Source organism: Ictalurus furcatus, chromosome 12 (genome assembly GCF_023375685.1).
Source record: "Ictalurus furcatus strain D&B chromosome 12, Billie_1.0, whole genome shotgun sequence".
Lineage (NCBI taxonomy): Eukaryota > Metazoa > Chordata > Actinopteri > Siluriformes > Ictaluridae > Ictalurus > Ictalurus furcatus.
Genome location: NC_071266.1, coordinates 1,684,049 through 1,703,964, shown reverse-complemented (window position 1 = coordinate 1,703,964; position 19,916 = coordinate 1,684,049). Strand labels below are relative to the sequence as shown.

The 19,916-nt window shown below is 39.7% G+C and overlaps 2 protein-coding genes and 1 pseudogene across 6 annotated transcripts in view; 1 reads left to right on the top strand and 2 right to left on the bottom strand.

Moving 5' to 3' along the window:
- The first annotated feature begins 249 nt into the window (after positions 1-249).
- On the top strand, positions 250-5,408 carry inha (inhibin subunit alpha). 2 transcript variants are annotated; one of them, XM_053638753.1, is made up of 5 exons: positions 250-811; positions 1,553-1,630; positions 1,800-1,826; positions 3,284-3,532; positions 4,257-5,408. In XM_053638753.1, exons 1-5 carry the CDS (start codon positions 751-753, stop codon positions 4,997-4,999), a joined length of 1,158 nt encoding a protein of 385 aa, XP_053494728.1. In that variant the 5' UTR covers positions 250-750; the 3' UTR covers positions 5,000-5,408. The 2 variants fall into 2 exon arrangements, with proteins under 2 accessions (XP_053494728.1, XP_053494729.1); XM_053638754.1 differs by having other exon boundaries at positions 725-811; positions 1,550-1,630.
- An 867-nt stretch (positions 5,409-6,275) lies between these two features.
- On the bottom strand, positions 6,276-10,301 carry LOC128615735 (gap junction gamma-1 protein-like; annotated as a pseudogene).
- Positions 10,302-15,948: 5,647 nt separating this feature from the next.
- Positions 15,949-19,916, bottom strand: part of stk11ip (serine/threonine kinase 11 interacting protein) — a 68,785-nt gene continuing 64,817 nt past the window's right edge. For all 4 annotated transcript variants that reach the window (XM_053638751.1, XM_053638750.1, XM_053638752.1 and 1 more), the window contains exons 25-26: positions 16,795-17,021; positions 15,949-16,570 (exon numbers count right to left, since the gene is read on the bottom strand). In XM_053638751.1, the coding sequence (XP_053494726.1) occupies positions 16,439-16,570; positions 16,795-17,021 (359 nt within the window). In that variant the 3' untranslated portion in view covers positions 15,949-16,438. The remainder of the gene's footprint in view (positions 16,571-16,794; positions 17,022-19,916) is intronic.

Genomic DNA, 19,916 nt, shown 5'->3' with positions numbered 1-19,916 from the left:
TATAAAAATTATAAAAAGTATGACAAAAACAAAAGCAAACAAAATCTGTCTGTCTGTCTAGCTATCTATCTATCTATCTATCTACCTATCTATCAAAACAGATTATAGAATAGGTAGATCCTATATAGATAGATCTTATATAGAATAGATTACCATTATACCTGGTCTCCGCCAATATGGGGGGAAGGGGCATGCCACATGATAGGGGAAGCTTGGGGGGGGGGGGGGGGTTAGTTCAAAAGGTCGAGAACCTCTCTTTTAGACAGATCCGATGTCTGACTTTAGTCAAAAAAACAAGTGTGTTCTTTGAAAAAATAAAAATACAGCAGAAGGGAAAGATAAACTACTACAAATGAAAACAATAGTGCAAAATTATTGGTGAAAAAGAAAGGAACAGTGAACAGGCAAGAAACTACAGGCAAACGATTCGAAAACAGGAACTACGTGACAGGAACAGTCTGTTAATATTTTGTTTTGCTTTGTTTAAATTTTGTATGCAGCATTTCTCATTCTTTTATTCACAAGTCCCCGAGATTTGCTTTTTTACTACATTTTATACTGTGTTTTAGAGGTCTGCACATAAGTCTATATGGAATTGAAATGGGAATAATGCAGCCTGCACAGCACTAAAATATAATTTATTTATTTCAGATCCATCACCTAAGCCTTCTTGGTAGCAAAACTCTGGGCGATGCTGTAAAGAGAGTGCTGTGCACAGTTGCCACAAACAATGTGTGGGCTCAGTACAGCATGAAGGGTCGAAAGGGAAAGAAAAGCTTTGAAGACCTGGAATTTTGCACCGTGATCATTTGTAAGTGTTCCATTAAATGAGTTTCTGTACCTCAACTATGATACTGCTTTTATACAAGTTCTGTCGACAAGCATATTTGTTCAATAAACATTCATTTAAAATGGAGATATTCTGGTATACAAAGATATTACTTTTTATTTTGCCTACCTAATCTAAATGGCTATTTCAGAATCCCAACAGAATTCATTGCACCAGTAAAATGATGGGATACATTTTTTAGAACATCTCTAGGACTTTTCACATTGTGCTTATCCATGGGTTAAAGGATATGTTAAACCATAGTTAAGGAAACTTGTGAAATTATAATCCATTAGATTGTCTACACTGGATGTGTGGCCACACTGCATTGCATAAACAGAAAAACAGGTTTCCAATACGTCCATAAAATACATATTTGGAAAATAAAACAGAATGCAGATTATTCACATTTTAATCATTGTTAAAGTCTACTCAAGCTCAAGGCTGATTGATCTGTGCTTTATGTTTTTCATTTTGAATGTTCACTTCACATCCAGTGTACATACTCAAGCTCATGTACAGTACCATCTGTCATGCACAGTGTATAAAAGGGGTTATTTATACTGAGTCAACTGAAAATAAGAATGACCCTGGATTAAAATCTTCAGCTGTGAAAAGCTCTTTTTAATTCTTCTAATTTAATTCACTGAGACCTTGTTTACAAGTGTTTTTTTTTTCTTTCGATACAAACAAATTATTTATGAAAATTTATCTTTTTAGAAGCTTGCTGCAGGATGTATCCAAAGGTGTCTCTTGATTGCACTGCAGACACTGTAAAGTATGCTCACATAAGGGACAAGGGTAAGTCATTCCCTGAGTTTTTATGCTAGTCATGCATAAATGACACAATTCAGCTTTAAAGCAAAAATGATAAAATAAGTTGAATTGTATGAAGTAGCCAAACTGAATGTCTTATGATCCTAATATAATAACAATCAAAAATAATAACTCGAGTCTGTTCACTTCACAGGTGGAGAATGGGAAGAGGACACCAGTAGTATGTAACGTGTACACACAGACTTACTTTATATATGGTTAATATTATACAACACACACACACACACACACACACACACACACACACACACACCTGTCTGTTTAATTCAGGATGTATACAGGTCCACAACAAGTCCTACATTTGAGAGCACCTTCCGGTGCTGTTACATTGCTAAATATTTTTTTATTGGTATAGAGGTGAGTCAAAATAACGTCCACTTCTGCCTTTGTGCCTTTTCTCTCATAGTTCAGTTTGTGTTCACAGCATTCTGTGCACTTGAACTTTTATGGAATTCTGTGGGTGTCACTATATGCAAACAAGCTGTGTCAGGAATGTGCTTTGCACTTTAAGGATGATCAACATAGGCACACAAATACAAAGAAAATCAGCCTTTCTGTACTTTCGTAAATCTGGCGGAAGAAATTAGCTTGGTTTGACTTACGCAAACATTTACACACAACTTTACTTAAAGACTGATAAATGAGGCCCCATGTTAGAAACACCCCACCAGTGACTCGAGCATGAGAGAGCTAAATTGTATATCTATGTCAAGGACAAAGCTCCTTAGAAGTAATCATTTCAGAGATCACAAACACATCTAAACTTAACTGTGTAAAAACTTCATTCCAGTAAACACAGCTCTCTACCCATCAGCTGCTATTAAAATATTTAATGCTGTTTATTTAAAAGGTTCATACTTTTTAAGATGGGTGCAGATGCTAGTACATTTTTTCTGTTATGGCACTGCTTGTAAAAACACTGGTCCCCTGCCAAATAGTACATATTCGACTGGTCAAGGCTAGGAATATGATAATCCAAGCTGTGCTGTTTGTCTTATTCACACATTGTGGGAAAACAGGTGCAGAGGTTTTAAAAAAAAAAAAAAAAAAAAAAAAAAAAAGGACTCTTGCTGCCTAAGACTCTAAATGATAAAATTATTTACAAAACTACGCGAAAATCACCTAAAACCTGAGTTTAGTGCAGACATTACAGCTTTATCAAAAAGAAATTTGCAGACATTAGGAAAAAGCTCAAAGTTATAGTAAATCCCAAACATTTGCAATGCCAATTTAAACTTAAAAGCATCAGTTTTCAGTGAAGTGTTGTTGCTACATGTTTGAATCAGGGAGCTGTTTAGACATTGTGATACTATTGGTCTTCCAAGGCCAAGGAAAAGTTATTTCAACAATTCTCCAAACAGGTCCATCTCATTGGCTTCTTCTCTACTGGAAACACACTGATAGCATAAACCCAAATAGTTTCATGATTCATTCATAGTAGGATTGTTAGGAAGGAGAAGAATAGACAGCAAAATAAGCGAACAAGCATATTGTAGTCACATTGGAGAAACTGACAGATTGTTCAGAGTGTTCAAACAGAGATACAGAAAAATCTGGATTTATTATTTTGGATGATGAATCCCACTATAATTATTCGCAGCATTGTCTTTTCAACAGCATGGATTTACCTTCACTGCCAGGCCTGCCAGGGAGATCTGCCCCAGGAAGTGGTGCTGGACTGGTTGAAGAGACGCATTCTGGAGGAACTAGGGCTTGACAAGCCCCCTGTGCCGACTCTACAGAGTCTATCTGGACAGAGGGTGCATGTGGCAGCACAGCACGGAGCTTGGCGAGTACGCAGGGAGGCTCGGCTGGACAGGAGGCAACATCAGGAGATTTCCCAAGTCATTCTGTTCCCCAGATCTGGTCAGTGAATCCATTTCTTTAGCTTTAATCTAAATATATTACTCTTTAGGCTTGGAAGAAAAAAATAATATACCTTTTTGTGCAGTCTGCTACCAAGCACAATATAATCCATTTAGCACTGATGTTATACTACTGGAAAACAGAGCTAGACCTGTTATTCAAAGTCAAGAATACCCTTAGACTTTCATCATATCCTTCACACAGGGTATTACACTGATTTCCTAATCCAGGAGATCTCCATTTCTGGGTTAATCCAAAACAAAACAATATATTTTGGACAGAATACTTCTTGGCCAAACATGGGGACTTTTAGGTAGTTCAAGCTAAATTTGTTTTCTCTGAAGTAAATAATTTTAACAGCTACTATGATAATAAAGTACTGAATAAGCCTCGTAAATGTATTATGCTACTGTTTAAAATGCATAAATTTATGCTAGCAAAGTTGCCGGGTTATTAGCCATCTAGTGACAAAAGCTTGCACAACAAACAACATTATGCCAGTGAAATATCAGGTCATATGCAAAATGAAAATGTTATAGGACAGAATTATGATGCATCATTAAAAATCTGCTGTCCAATAATATTTGACTGTCAGGATACTACAAATCAGAGTGCAAATGTGTGTTTTCTTTATTGTTATCTATGTGCTAGAATAAATCAGTATATGTGGAAGAAGGAATTGTTTTTAATGGTGTGGTTTGTCCCAACATTCTTTACATCCTAGACAGGACCTGCCTGGACACAGTCTCAATCTCTTCTGAGGACACTCCCAGCCACTTTACCTACTACTTCCAGCCATCTCTGGACAATCAGGAGTCCCTTATCACCTCAGTGGACTTCTGGTTCTATGCTGGAGAAATCACTGCAGTAAATACCACCTCTGTGTCACTTTATATTCTTACAACTCACCAGGAGCTAATGCAGTTAGCTCACAGGCCATCTAAATGCAGCCCAGATGGCTGGAGCACCTACAGACTTAAGCGCCACTTCCACAGTGCTATAGCCAATGGGCCATTCCTGCTGCAGGTACGATGCCTAGTATGTGGCTGTTACGCCTCAGAGGAGGACAAAACCCCTTTCCTGCATGTCCATGTTAGGCCACATGGGCCTGAGCGTGCCCGAAGAGCACCCAGCATTGTCTGGTCACCAGCTGTCATTGAGAAGCTCCAGAGGCCCTCACCTGAAAAAGATGACACTTATTGCAGGAGAGAGCAGATAGAGATCTCTTTTGCAGAGCTGGGCTGGGACAACTGGATCGTCCACCCAAAGACTTTCAGCTTTTACTACTGCCATGGGAACTGCTCAAGCCCTGAGTTCACAGCGACAGTTCTAGGTATTCGCCAGTGCTGTGCACCTGTGCCTGAGAGCATGAGGTCACTACGTTTCACCACCACCTCAGATGGTGGATTCTCATTCAAATATGAGACACTGCCCAATATCATACCTGAGGAGTGCAACTGCATTTGATGCATTTGTTCAGGGTCATGCAGTTGAACTTTCAAAAACTTGTAATATAAATGCATTTGTAAGATAAAGTTTGATGCAGTTTGAACTACAGATACTTTTCAGATCTGTTGTTTATAGACCTGCTTTCAGTTTTTGATAATCACGTAACTTGGTTGCAAAACATTTTATTTTAATTCAGTAAACTGCACCTGTGAGAAAAAAAGATTGTAGTTTTGGATTGTCATTAAACACTGATCTGCATAAAGAAAACAAATGTGGAGTGTTTACCTTGTTTCTACTATAAATGATTTTGAACAGCATTTTAATTGCATGAAATGTGATATATAAACTTAACATGTAAAGGTTAAAAACCTAGAAGTATCTAATATGTAAAGTGTAAAATGTTAAAAATACTGAAACATGTTTTCTAAAGGTTATAAATGCTTAAACACTGCTATGATATTCCAGGTGGTTGCTAAAATGTTGCCAAGTGGTTTTTATGTTAACCTATTTGCTAGGTTGTTGCTACTTGCTTGGTTTGAACACTTATGTGTAAAGGTTCAAAGGCTAAACATTTAAAACATTAAAATGTTACTAGCATATTTAAGTCAGTTGCTAGGTTAACTCAGCTGGTTGCTAGGTTGTTGCTAAGCTAACCCAGCTGGTTGGTAGAACGTTGCTAGGTGGTTTCTCTGACATTCCAGTTGGTTGCTAAGGTGTTCCTAGATTCCCCATGTATGCATAATGATAATACTACAATAATAGAGTTGAAGAAAAAAAAAATGTATGCTCATCTACACTTTCAGTCCTACCAATTTCTTATCCAAACTTTATTATTAATTATTAACATTACTGCATATGCATTTTTGGCTTCCCCTCCTACAGTGCTGGGTTCAAAACTAATTTGTCCTTTTTAATCTGTTGTTTTCCTATAGAAAAGAATTTGTGATTTATAGATATTATTTAATAACTACTATACAATCATAATCAACCAAATTACAGTGTCTGTAGTATGTTCATTCATTTAGTTTAAAGAAATGCAGCTCCTTTAAGAGCACTCAGGAGAGGAGGAGGGGGTGAGGTGTGTGTGAGACTGGCCCTTTTTGACCTTTTTACTCTCCACTAACAAACAGTCCTTTATTGTACTTTTAATGGGTGCCTATTATGAAATTTGAACAGCAGACAACAGAGTCTTGTCATTTCAAACAAAAGCTCAAAACTATACTTCATTCACCAAATCGCTTAACTAATGGTTAACTAACTGATGGTAACAAGGTTTGTGTAAGGAGACCTTGCTGACTGATTTGTAGATTGTTTGATTTATGGTTTTTTAAACTCGTACATTTAGTGTTGGTGACAGATTTTGAATAGAAGTGAATGGGACATTTGACTTGCCCTAATGGCAAACAAATGTTCATAACTTGAACAATATATCTCAGGTTTGACCATGTCAATTTTGGTGGTTGTAGCTTGTATCTGCTCGGCCTTCATGTTGTTAGACTCTGGGTTGCTGCTGTCCGTCACTGATTCCATGCCCTCTTCATTCTTGTAGGCCTGTGCTAGGTGTCGCTGTGCCATCTTCAGGTGCCTACGCAGACACTCCACCTCATCACCCGTAACCTCAACAGCAATGTTTTCTTGCAAATAAATTTTTGTTTGGCCTGCTATGTTCCTCCTCAAAGCATCATGGTAGCTTGGTGCGATGTGGAGTAGGCATCTCCACTGTTACCGCTTATGCATGGAGTCTCAGTTCTCCATTACCAAGGTGTAGCATCTCAAGGACACTGAGTGCCATGTACTTACCACGTACATGACAAACAGAAAGACAGTCTTCTCAGTGGGCCGTGATACAAAAGAATCAACTTTGTGTGGGGATGGGCTGTGCTGGCACACATATGATGGTGCGACTTCAAAGCCATAGAGTATGTACTGGCCAAAGAAAAAGGCTGCCTCACTGGGTGAGATTAGGTGCAGTACAAAGACCTTCATGCTTCGTGAATGCACTCAGACATCTCTATCTCCTCTGTAATCATGGGCATCTCCTTACCCACTTCACCTGTTGCTTTGTAGTTGTGACTGGCACCTTGCTACCCTGTGGCCAATAATCGTCATCTGTCACGCGTGCAATCTTGTGTATAGCAATGCATAGGTACATGATAGACGATGTGCTGATGGTGATGATCTTGAAAACCCAAAAGTTTACCTGCGAGAGTGGTGCGAAGACAGCATAGCATACATTCTCGCATCCAGGCTGCAAGCTGTTACATAAAAATCTGTTCTGCTCATTGTGCTAAATGGTCTCACCACCCTCCACAGTAAGAACAATCCGGAACACAATGAAAAGTGTCAGCCAGATCTTCCCCACAAATGTTGAGTGGTTAGAGATCCCGTCTAGCAACCGTGTCAAAACACTAACTCCTTAAATAAGGCTTGATCCCTCCTGAAGGATGTTAAAACAAGATGTAGGGGGGTCTTGAAATTTTCACAACTTCTAAGTTTTAATAGCCTAAGTTTTAATAATGAAAAATAGTTCACATTGCCCAGTATATCTAAAAAGAAAATATCAATATAAATTTGACCACCCCTAAAATGGGTCATACTATTGTCAATGCATGAGCACATACAGTAAGCTAAATGCGGAAAATCCTGAAGAGGAGACTGAAGGGAGAGACCCCTTAAACAAACAACAACTGAAACAGGCTAAGGTAAAAGCCTGGAAAAGAATCACAAAAGAAGAAACCAACAATTTGGTGATGTCAGTGAGTCACAGGCTTGATTTGGTTATTGCAAGCAAGGAATATGCAACCAAAGAGCTATTTACTTTCATTTTCTTTAAGACGTCTGTTCCTATACTTTTTCTCACCTAAAAATTGGATTGTCTGATACAAAAGCTTCTAATAGTTTTGGAAGGGACTGTACTTTAAACGACTTTTATATGATGATGTGCAACTGGTCTGAAATGCTACCAACTGCACTATGGAGCTGGTTGAGACTAGGGATGTCACGATACCAAAAATCTAGTAGTCGGTACCGATACCACAGAGTACATGATACTTGATACCAAAGTCGATACCACGGTGTGGTATAAAAATAAAATATAAAAAAATAAAAAATTAATTAAAACTCTCCTGGAGGACATCCTCCTCTGACTGATACTGGCAAAAAGAGAGAGCGCGAGAGAGAGATTTTAGTTATCAAACACTGTCTGACGATGAGTGGAGGCTACAGTGGAGGTGCAGCACTCCTAAACGCGCACACGCGCACACACACACACACACACACCCCTTATACTCTGAATGCAAGCATTAGTTTAAATTCACTGATATGGGGGCAGGCCAAAAAGATTTATTAAAAGCATGAACGTGAATAATTATTAGTGACATTAGGCTACATTTAGCTGAAAGGACACGGGCTGAATGGCGATGCACGGTGGCCCATTAGGAGGTAGTTTATAACACTGCGATCCGGCTTCACAGCATCAATTATATGTTTGTTGTCATCCGCCTCGGATGCAAAGTATTTCCATATTCCATACCACCTTTCCTCTCAACGAGTCGCGGTGGAGCTAAACTTCTGTAGTTTTTCCCCGTGTGCTTGTAGTTGTTGTTCTTCACCACTTGTGGACCGACTAAAACACTTGCGCGTATTTGCTGCCCCAATCAGGTCCGGAAGAATTGCAACCACGGTACCTCCATTAGAAACGGTTCCAACGCTACTCCAGAAAAACAAGTACTGTCACATTTTAAGAATGTTGGTACCGACTTGGTACCAAAGTATCGGTTCTCGTGACATCCTTAGTTGAGACATACCCAGGTATTCCCCTCTCTCCCTGAGTATCAGAGAGCTCAGTGTGCCTGTGTTATTGACAGCACAACACCACGGACTTCCAGATTAGAACGTTGGGTATATCTCAAATTGCTCTCTAGTCAGTAGGTAGTGAATCAGTATATTGTGTACACAAGTTGGACCCTGACTCAGTATACATTGGGGCACTGATAACTGAATTTTAGGCAACAGGACTATGTACTCACACTATAAAAAGTCACCAACAAACATTCAAGTTTTATATGTCATAAATTTGCTAGTTTAATCACACGAATTTCTGCCAAGCAGAATCTTTTTTTAATTTATCTTTAATTTATGTCAAGCAGAATCATAGGTAAGCTAGTGGATTAAAATTTTTTTTTTTTTTTTTTTTTTAAATCATTAAACACGTAAAAAGTCATATACAGAATGTCAAATAAAGTTAAAAATTGTTGATGTAAGAAATCATTTGAGAGCTACACCAATAACAAGCTACTTACATTTGTAGCCGGAAGTTGCCTGAGAGGCTTCACATAACATGACGCCATTTCCAGTAAGGGAATATAGGGTGTTTCTCAAATGGAAGGCTGTGTCCTAGTGAGGCTGCCTCCTTCCTAGAACAGTCTATCTGAGACTTCTAGACTAGACTCCTCCATGGCACTGAACACTAGAATGAAACGGCCTAGTAAGTCCTCACGGCTACGAGAACATATGCATAGAGCACCTCCTACTGTTCATTTTACAGAACACATTTAAAAAAAAAACCCTGCATTGCTACACTTCTGCTTAAAGCTGCAGTATCTACCTTTTTTTGGTTAAAAATGAACAACAATCTATTTTTAAGCAAGCACATAAAAAAATCAGTGTTAAAACTGTCCCCTTATCTTACCTCGATTTGCAATTATAAGCTTATAAAAATGATTTATAATTTGAGTTGTTGGGTCGGATTTTATGGGAAACGTCAGTTTGATGTCATTTGCGTGGCCTTTGTATTGTTACGTCACGTCCGTAAACAGAAAGAAGCGCCTGCTACTATATCGCGTGTGTGGGGACTGAGGATGATGGTGTGTTTGTAGCTTATCCTTTCAAGAGTTGCTTAGAATTTAAATTTGTCATCTAGATTGCTGCTTTAATCTGGATAGTTCTAAATGCTATCAACGTTGACATTTGGGGAATCAGCTGTTGTCAAAACCAAGAAAAAGGGTTCATAAAGGGAATGCTACAGAGCTTGTGCTAAAACGGCATGCTCTTTGAGAGGTGCCAAAAACTGAGATCTGAAGGGACTAAAGACTGATGCAGAGATGGCTTTTTTTTTTTTACCCGCTGAACAGGTAAGACATTTCTCAATAGGTAGCTAGCTAACATTAGCATACTTGTTTGATTGATTCAGTCAGATATCAAGTTTCCTATGTTTTTTTTTTTTTTGCTGTAGTCAGTGTGGTAAATTGCACTTTCTGCTAGCTATGAGAGAGAGCAACTCACCTCTACTCCAAGAAAACCGTATCCGTGCCACCTCCATTGCCAAGTATTGAAGCTAATATATAACAGGTATGAATACCTAAGTGTTGCCAACACCCACAAGACAAATATGCAACTGCAGATTCAAAAACAAGTCCAATATTATTATAGATAAATAAATAAATAACAATAAATTAGCCTGCAACATATTAAACTGAAACCACTCGCAGTTTGAAAAGCAAAAACAAAATGTATTGAATAAAAAATAATCAAACAACAACAAAGCTTATAGGGAGGACAGGCACTATCCACTCATCTCTGATTACCTGCAAGCAGAATATAACAGAGATGTAAAAGGAGATTACATTAAAACCATAACTACTATTACTATATACACTACAGCACTGATATTATTCTGAGGCTGTGACAGTGTCAAAAATAATTGGGGAAAATAGCGACCATAAATGTAACCACAAAAAAAAAAAAAAAAAAAAAACACAACCTACGTTTAAAGGGAAGGGGGGGGGGGTGGCCTCCACAAGTAAACTTGCAGCATTATGTTTCAAGCAGAGATGGCGATAGAGAGGCAAAGTTACTGCAGCTTTAACATACAATATTAATACTTCACAGCTTGAGCTAAATAATAATATATTTAAGCTTAAATTAAATCATTATCTTTCACTTTCACTAGGGTGTAATGTATGAGATCTGCACTGTATGAAAACCGCCACAAATATATAATGGTATTATGTTATGGCAGTATAAAGGTGCATTTCTAGTAACAGTGTAATGTTCTTTATTTTTCCAGTACCGAAGCCATAACAGTATTGCCATAATATTTTTACATGTACTATTTATTTTTTGTAATTTTACTATTATAATACTCTTTAAAAATAATGTAGTAAAAATACTTTTTAAATATCGTTATATTAACTGACTTTATATAATGCAATACAGCGAATGCGAATCATATGACAACTGTCTGTGGTCTCCCAAAGCATGATGCCTTCATCTCCGTTTTGGGTCTTATATTTCATAACAACCTCGGGGAGCTCAGTGCCAGCTCGTGTCTCCCATTTTTTCCCTGTGAATTTTGGAATGTGTGCAAAGGATCGTGTGTGATTGGAGGACGTGAAGGATACACTAATGCATCCTTCAAAATTCACCAAAGGAAGGCCACGAAACAAAGGCTGCCTTCCAAGGATCCTTCAAACTGAGACAGCCTTCAACAGTGCTTGATGACGTGGCAGCTGAGATATGTAGCCTTACTAGGACGCAGCCTTCCATTTGTGCTCACCAATAGTGAGCATTAATGCGCCCTGGGTTTTTGCAGTGCATTGTGGGATGTTTTCAGGGAGTGAACATTCCAGTGCACTGGAAGGATTTTGCGTTTGGGATAGCCCTTAAAGTGGCCTACTCCCTGATCAGTGACCTTTGCCATGACCTGTTCCAAAGAAGTGCCAGTCAGCTATAAGCCCATAGTCTGTACAAACTAACAAATTTACACAGTTAATGTAGTTCTTATATTGACTGGCAGCTCCACCAAGTAAGATATCTTCCTTACATGTATGTTTCCTTGATTTGTTTTAATAATGTGATGATGAATGCATGGACAGTCACTGTGTCATGATGTAAGCTATCAGATATGACACAGACAGAAGACTCAAGACCAAATGAACATCTGGAATATATAACAAATGGGTGTAGAGTGGCCTGGCTATTATCCCAGTAATGGATTTAAACAGCATCCTAAATGACAAAGCTGTAATTTTCTGCAAAGTCCAATAACACTATTGCAGCATTATCTTCAACAGACCCTTTGAGTTAATTAAGAATATTTGACTGTGCCTTTGCAACAAAGTGATGATGGCAAAATCATGCACTGCCAGCTGCATAGACACAATCATAGTCCGGTCTGTATGGATCAACTACTTGAAAAAACATTGCATTCTGCATCAACATCACATACTGAAAAGACTTGTAATACGTAATCTTTAAGTTCAGCATAATCTTTAACTTATCTTGACAGTTTTTACAATTCAGAAATGACAACTTTCAGCTATGACAACTGCAGGAGTACGAAGACTCTGATAGACATGGACAGACATAGAAAGAAGAGAAGCATGGTGCTGCTGCAAAGGGTATGGAAGGATTAACTTTACTGTAGTGTAAAGTTATCATGTACACTACTAGTGTTACCCTTCTAGTGTCATGTGTTTATGTTTGCTGTGAAATTCTGGACTGAGGTTATGCTATAATTCTCTGGGTCTGCATCTGAGGCTCTGAGTCAGGGCTAGCTAATTGGATGCTGTCACCAATCACAGTAGGAATTAGTGATGCTAACCTAGACGGTCACTCTGTGGAGTTTGTCTGTGAGGAGGAGCATGACGCACTGCACATACTCCCACGAGACGGAGTATGAGAAACAACATGGCAGCTCTCTGCTGCTAGTTTTACAACAATAACAAACAGCAAGCAATGAAAAATAGAAATTCTACATCATCAAAGCCCAACAATATCTGTCTCTGGAAGAACTCGAGGAATATATCGAATTACTACACCTACATCAACATGAATAAGGAAAAAAATTACGGCAAAACCAAAGGCAAAGACACCACAACACCTACCAAGCGTACACTTCCATCCAGCTCACCGAAGGAAGCTGAAGACCACCAAATTTCACCATGCTGTGCTGAGGTTATTGACAATTTACAATCCATTGACAGTAAACTGTCAGGACTCGATGCAAGACTCTGGTTGAAATCTTACACAGAGAATTCCAGGCAATACACGTAAGCCTGGACTTTAGTCAGGAGCAAGTCGCAGTGCTAACAAGAGAAAATTAAACACTATGCCTATCTGTTAGCAAACTCAGGACACAACTCACATCAGTGACCAAAGAAAACAAAAAAAATGAAAGAAACCATACTGTATCTAAAAGTGTGAAGCATGAGGGACAATATAGTTCTCTCAGAGATCCCTGAACAGCCATCCGAAGACCCAGAAACATAATCAAGGACTTCATGGTCAATAAACTAAAAATCTCACCCGAAACAGCAATAAATATAACATTCCACTGAGTTCATTGCCGAGGAGGCAAAAATCCACAAAGAAAAGGGCCAAGACCCATTGTCGCAAAAGTAGGGGGATACAAACACAAGGAACTTATGAGTAAAGGAAGAAAAGTACGAGGTATGGAATCAACGACCAGTTTCCACGGGAAATCATAATCAGTAAAAAGACACTATGAAACATAAGAATAGAAATGATAAAGGAAGAAGAGCAGTTTTATCAGTAGATAAACCTTTCATAGACGGACATCTTTACTCAGATTAAAAATGTGACCCTGTGGTTAAACTAAACGGAAGGTGGAGGAGCACAAGGTCTCTAACATCCACCAGCTCTGTGATGTCGTCATGGAGGAGTGGAAGAGGACTCCAATGGCAACCTGTGAAACTCTGGTGAACTCCATGCCCAAGAGGGTTAAGGCAGTGCTGGAAAATAATGGTGGCCACACAAAATATTGACACTTTGGGCCCTATCTGGACATTTTCACTTAGGGGTGTACTCACTTTTGTTGCCAGCGGTTTAGACATTAATGGCTGTGTGTTGAGTTATTTTGAGGGGTCAGCAAATTTACACTGTTACACAAGCCGTACACTCACTACTTTACACTGTAGCAAAGTGTCATTTCTTCAGTGTTGTCACATGAAAAGTTATAATCAAATATTTACAAAAATGTGCGGGGTGTACTCACTTTTGTGAGCTTCAGAAACTCTTGGACGCAGCAGTTGCCATCATCACAGAGAAAACAATAGGCAATGCACTCCACTGTTCACGCTCACCCCGCAAGACTCCATTACTAAAGAAAAGACATGTTGAAGCTTGTTTAAAGTTTGCTAAACTCATTTGGACAAGCCTATGAAATACTGAAACACTATACCAAAAGTGAAGTTGGAGGTGAAGCATCATGGTGTGGGGCTGTTTTTCATCACATGGTACTGGCAGACTTCATATAATTGAAGAAACGATGAAAGGAGCCCTTTACCAGGAGATTCTTGAGAAGAATCTGCTGCCATCCACTAGGATGATGAAGATGAGACGTGGGTGGACCTTCCAGCAGGACAACGATCCAAAGCATACAGCAAAGGAAACTCTCAATTGGTCCATCCATCCATCTTCTATACTGCTTAATCCTGTTCAGGGTCACAGGGAAACCTGGAGCCTATCCCAGGGAGCTTCAGGCACAAGGCGGGGTACACCCTGGACAGGGTGCCAATCCATTGCAGGGCACACAAAAACATACACATTCACACACCCACATATACACTACGGACACTTTGGACATGACAATCATGTCAGCCGTGCATGTCTTTGGACTGGGGGAGGAAACCGGAGTACCCGGAGGAAATCCCCACAGCACGGGGAGAACATGTAAACTCCGCACACACAGGGCCACGGTGGGAATCGAACCCCTGACCCTGGATGTGTGAGGCGAACGTTCGAACGTGGTATCAGAGAAAAAAAAAAAATCAAGGTGTTAGAATGACCCAGTCAATCACCTGACTTGAATCCAATTAAACATGATTTAAAGACAATATGTTTAGAAGAATGGGCCAAAATCACACCTGAATACTGCGGCCGATTAATTTCTTCATACAGGGAGCATCTTACAAACAAAGGCTTCTCCACTAAGTATTAAATAAATTTCAGTTAGCGTGTTCACATACTTCTAGGACTAGGACTTGCTCCTATGCTTTGGATCATTGTCTTGCTGCATAATCCAGCTGCACCAGAGTTTCAACTTACGGACTGAAGACTGGACATTCTCCTTTAGGATTTTCTGGTAGAGAGCAGAATTCATGTTTCCCTGAATTACTGCAAGTTTCCCAGGCTCTGAAGAAGCAAAGCATCCCCACACCATCACTCTCCCACCACCATGCTTGACCATAGGAATGATGTTCTTTTTGTGGAAATCTGCATTTGGTTTATGCAAGATGTAATGGGGCCCTGGTTTTCCAAACAGTTCTACTTTGGAATCATCAATCCAAAAAAAGACTCTCCCAAAAGGTTTGAGGATCACCGAGGTTGTGTTTTGGCAAAATTCAGATGAGCTTTCATGTTCTTCTAGGTTAGCAGTGGTTTTCACCACTCTTCCATGGATGGCATTTTTTCTCAGTGTCTTTCTGATAGTGGAGTCGTGAACAGTGACTTTTATTGATGCCTGTAGTTTCTTTGATGGTGTCATTGCTGTGTTCTTGGAGGCCACTTCTAGGAATGTTCACTACTGTGCCAGGTTTTTCCATTTGGAGATAGTGGCTCTCACTGTAGTTCCTTGAAGTTCCTGAGCCTTCGAAATAGCTTTGTAACTCTTCCCAGAATGATGTAGTGCAATCAACTACTTCTTCATCATTTCTGGAATTTCGTTGAACTTTGGCATAGTGTATTACTGTACAAGACCTTTTAATCAGCTTCATGCTTTTAAAAAAGCTCTAAGTGTTGATTTGATTTAACAGGGTTTGCAGTAATTAGGCCTGGTTGCATCTTTTCCAGCTGAACCCCATTATGATTGCAGTTTAATATATTGGGGAATTAGTAATTACAGGGGCAAATACATTTTCACACAGGCCCAGTTGGTATTAGATAACTTTTTTGCTTCAATAAATAATATATTACAATTTAAAAACTGTATTTTGTGTTTACTCAGGTTACGTTATATTTAGTTTTAATTTCTGAAACAATTCAGTATGAGATGTACATAAAAACAGAAGAAATCAAATACTTATACAACACTATACCTCACAGATCACAAGAATTAACCACTGAAAACATACATCCCAATCCTAACTGTTATAAATAGTGGATTGCAATACAGCCTTTATTCATAACAGAATAAATTACCCTCTGAATAAAGTGTCTTGGGTTGCAATGCATTTTCCCATGTGACAACCAAGGCACTTTGATTAGTTATGTACATACATGGCTACTGAAGTAATCTTTGCAGCAACAAAGAGAATATTCCTGATGTCATAGAACAATAAGCAACATTATCATTAATAACACACAGAAAATAATTAGATAATACACAGATAAAATATGTGGGAGAACCCAAGTAGACAGTGCAAAAAAAAACTGATGTGCTCATAAAAAGACTGAGAACAGTGCAATAGTAGAAACTATAACAGTAGATGAACAATGTCACTTCTGAATAGCAGTGATGAGTTTGACCCCAAACATGGCCTCCCACTGGTCCTTGATCCAGTTCACTAAACCTTGGATCTCCTTCTCAGCCTCAGCCCTTAAAGGCCATGTTTTCTCCTCTTTGGCCAGCTGCCACACAGACAGACAGACAGACAGAGAGACAGAGAGATAAATGTGAGGTGAGCAAGTAAAGAATGGATAAATGGTATTCATTATCTTGTTAGACATATCTGTGTGACAGAATGGGAGGGGAAGGGCAGTACACTAGTATTCTGAATCTGTAAACGTGTCTCAATCGGATTATATAATGTGCAGTCAGGTTAGGAAATACATATTAAAATACACATACACACCTCATCATAAAGCTGAATGTCCAGACAGCATGGATCAGATGAGAACAGAAGGATAGAGCTGACATAGCTGATAGGTTGCATTTCGAGAACGGTGACCTGCCCGCTGGTGGTTTGTGCCTCCTCATTGGCTGTGACACTGGATAAGCTCTTACTCCATTGGTGATCTTCATCAAGGAGGAAAAGTGTTTCTGGAGTGGCCAGAACAGTCACTGAAGTCAAAGAGTCACCTAGGAGAAAGAAATACAAAAGCAGACTAACAATCAAACACAGAATTCTTTATATACTAGTACATTATAAAATAGTCCTCCATTATAAGTAACATACAGTGCATAGCCATTCTAAAACAGTCAAAAGATGCAACCATTCCTTTCCAAAGGTTTTCAATAGGACTTAGACCTAGGCTCTGACTGGGCCAATCCAAAACTACTTCTATTGGAGTCACTGCTTTATTGAAATGGTGGTGTGCTTTGGGTCATTATCGTGCTGCAAGGTGAGGTCTGCATGTCTGCCAAAACAGATTGTCTTGCAGAGGCCTACATGTTGGCCAAAATAGATTGGTATTTGGAACTATCCACGATTCAGAAAAAAATGTTTCACTGTGGGCATGGTGCTCATTGGGTGATGGGTTGTCTTGTTTTTGCACATATCTTTTAGATTTATGACCAAATCTCTTCAGACCACAACATATTTTAGACTTGGATAAACAGATAGATTATACTATAGGTAGATATATAGATTCCTTGACTGATATACATAGATACATACAGTGCCAATATTTGTAGAGTTGCATAGATAGATAGATAGATAGATAAAGAGAGAGAGAAAGATTACATGTACCCTGACAGAGTGCGAGGGAAAGGAGAGGAACTTCAGGCCTTGTGCACACAGGTGTGTGTGAGTTTTGACAGTTGGAATTTGAAATCTTGAACATTCGGAGCAAGGGTCTGAACATTCGATCAATGTACAGTTGCAATCAAAATTATTCAACCACCAATTGCAAACCAGGTTTATTGTCAGACTTTCAGCGGTTTGCAATGAACAAACCAAACAAAAGCTATTGAAATAGTTCAACACAACGAATGTATGATGAAGAGTCGGGAGAAGCCAGGATGTGAAGATGCACACCTGGCACTGCTTTGGATAATCAGTGAGAGAGAAAGAGAGAGAGAGAATGATGCACGTGCACTTTGTGTTTGATTTCTGTTTGTGTGTTTTATGTTATATTTGAATTTCATTTACTATTATACTTTATGTTCAGCCGATTCCTGCCTCCTCCTTGCCAGAATTTAAACTTTATTACACTGTTGCAGAAACCCAGGAGGGAGGAGGGACACGCTGTTTGAGAGCTCTCGCTGCTGTGGGAGGATCGCGATGCCAAGGAGGTGGTGATGCTGGAGCTGGAGCTGTTGCCGAGGAGAAAAGAGGAGTCGCTGCCGTCCACTGGGAGGCAGAGGAACCGCTTCAGTCAGCCTGAAAAGGGGAGGAGCCTGCCGTCCGCCAGCGAAGTGGAGATGTAGCTGCCATCTGCTTCAAAAGGGAAGGAGCCACAGCCGTCCATTGGGAGGGGGAGGTGCGGCTGCCGTCCGCAGGAAAAGGGGTGGCATGGGGGATTGCTTCCCAGCTTGCTGAGAAGTAGATGACAGCATGTCTGGGGACTGGAGTTTTTTTTCTCTCTCCTCTCTTTCTCTTTGGCACTTTCTCCAGCTTGCTCCTTCACTCTCCCCTCTTCCTCCTCCTTGTCTCTCCTATATAAGATATAGCCGAGAGGGTAGCACCGCCCTCCCAAAAGTGCGTCAGGCCAGGGACTTGAATCTGGCTGCAGAGGAGTGTGACGAGGAGGCACTGGCACTGCTTTGAATCAGTGAGACAGAGAGCGCGAGAGAGAGATAAAGGAGCGGCCGGAAGAGGGGGGGGGGGTGGGGGCTACGCGCATGCACTTTGCGTTTGACTTCTGTCTGTGTGTTTTATGTTATATTTGATTTTCATTTACTATTAAACTTTATGTTCATGTTCAGCCAGTTCCCGCCTCCTCCTTGCCCGAATTTAAACTTTATTACAGAATGCTTCAAGTGGTTGCCCCAAATTCAACTGAAATTGCAAAATATAATGACAACTCCAGTTTCAAAATTATTCAAGCCGCTGAATAGAATCCCTCACAACAGCACAAATATGCAAGCACACCTGTAAGTGTGCAACTATAAGTGAATGGGAGTATTTGGGTTATTTCAACATTCCGCTACAGGAATACAGGAGTCCAATCAATTTAGAAAAACAGAGCCTGACTAGTGTGATCAGCCTGAAGGACTGTACTGTTTGGTGAAAGTAGTTTGAAAGCTCAAGGAGTTACAACAGTCAGAAATTTTTCATGCAAGTCAATGGACAATTTGAGATTCCATAATGGGAATTCTGTAATACCGATCACTTAGACAAGTAATACTAACTTGAGTCAGAACAGGCTGAAAGTCTGTGCAGAGTTTGGTGCATGTAGCTTGAAAGCTCTGGGAGAAGTAGCCACTTAATTTTTTCTCAGAATAATAATAATAACTAGACCAGTACATTTCCTGAAGAAAATGTGAGTGGTGCTTGCCGTGCCTAAACCGGGACGGGGCACCAATACTTTCGAGAACTGCCCGCGTAGGACGCCAATACTTTCGAGAGCCGTACAGATACTTTTGGAACTAGAGGGTGTTCGAATACTTTTGAAACTAGACTGTGTTCCAATTCTTTGGAGCTACACAATGTTCCAATACTTTTGGAGATACAGTATCCCAACACTTTTGGAGCTAGACCATGTTCCAATAATTTTTGGAGCTAGAGTCTCCAAATACTTTTGGAGCTAGAGAGCATCCCAATACTTTTGGAGCTAGTGTTCCAATACTTTCGAAACAAGACCCAATGTGTCCCAATACTTTTTCAAAAAAGTGTGTTTTGGAGCTAGACAGTGCCGCTATACTTTTGGAGCTAGAGCGCGTCCCAATACTCTTTGAGCCAGAGAGTGTCCCAATACTTTTGAAGCCAGACTGTGTCCCAATATTTTGAAGCCACAGCGTGTCCCAGTACTTTTGAAGCTGGACCGTGTCCCACTACTTCTGAAAAAAGACCGTGCCCCAATACTTTTGAAA

What these genes read in the sequence shown, in the direction of transcription:
- inha (XM_053638753.1), top strand. Translation starts at nt 751, where the DNA reads ATGAAGGGTCGAAAGGGAAAGAAAAGCTTTGAAGACCTGGAATTTTGC. An exon ending in ATTTTGCACCGTGATCATTT is followed by an intron (nt 812 to 1,552) that starts GTAAGTGTTCCA and finishes TCTTTTTAGAAG; the next exon opens with CTTGCTGCAGGATGTATCCA. An exon ending in CATTCTGTTCCCCAGATCTG is followed by an intron (nt 3,533 to 4,256) that starts GTCAGTGAATCC and finishes TTTACATCCTAG; the next exon opens with ACAGGACCTGCCTGGACACA.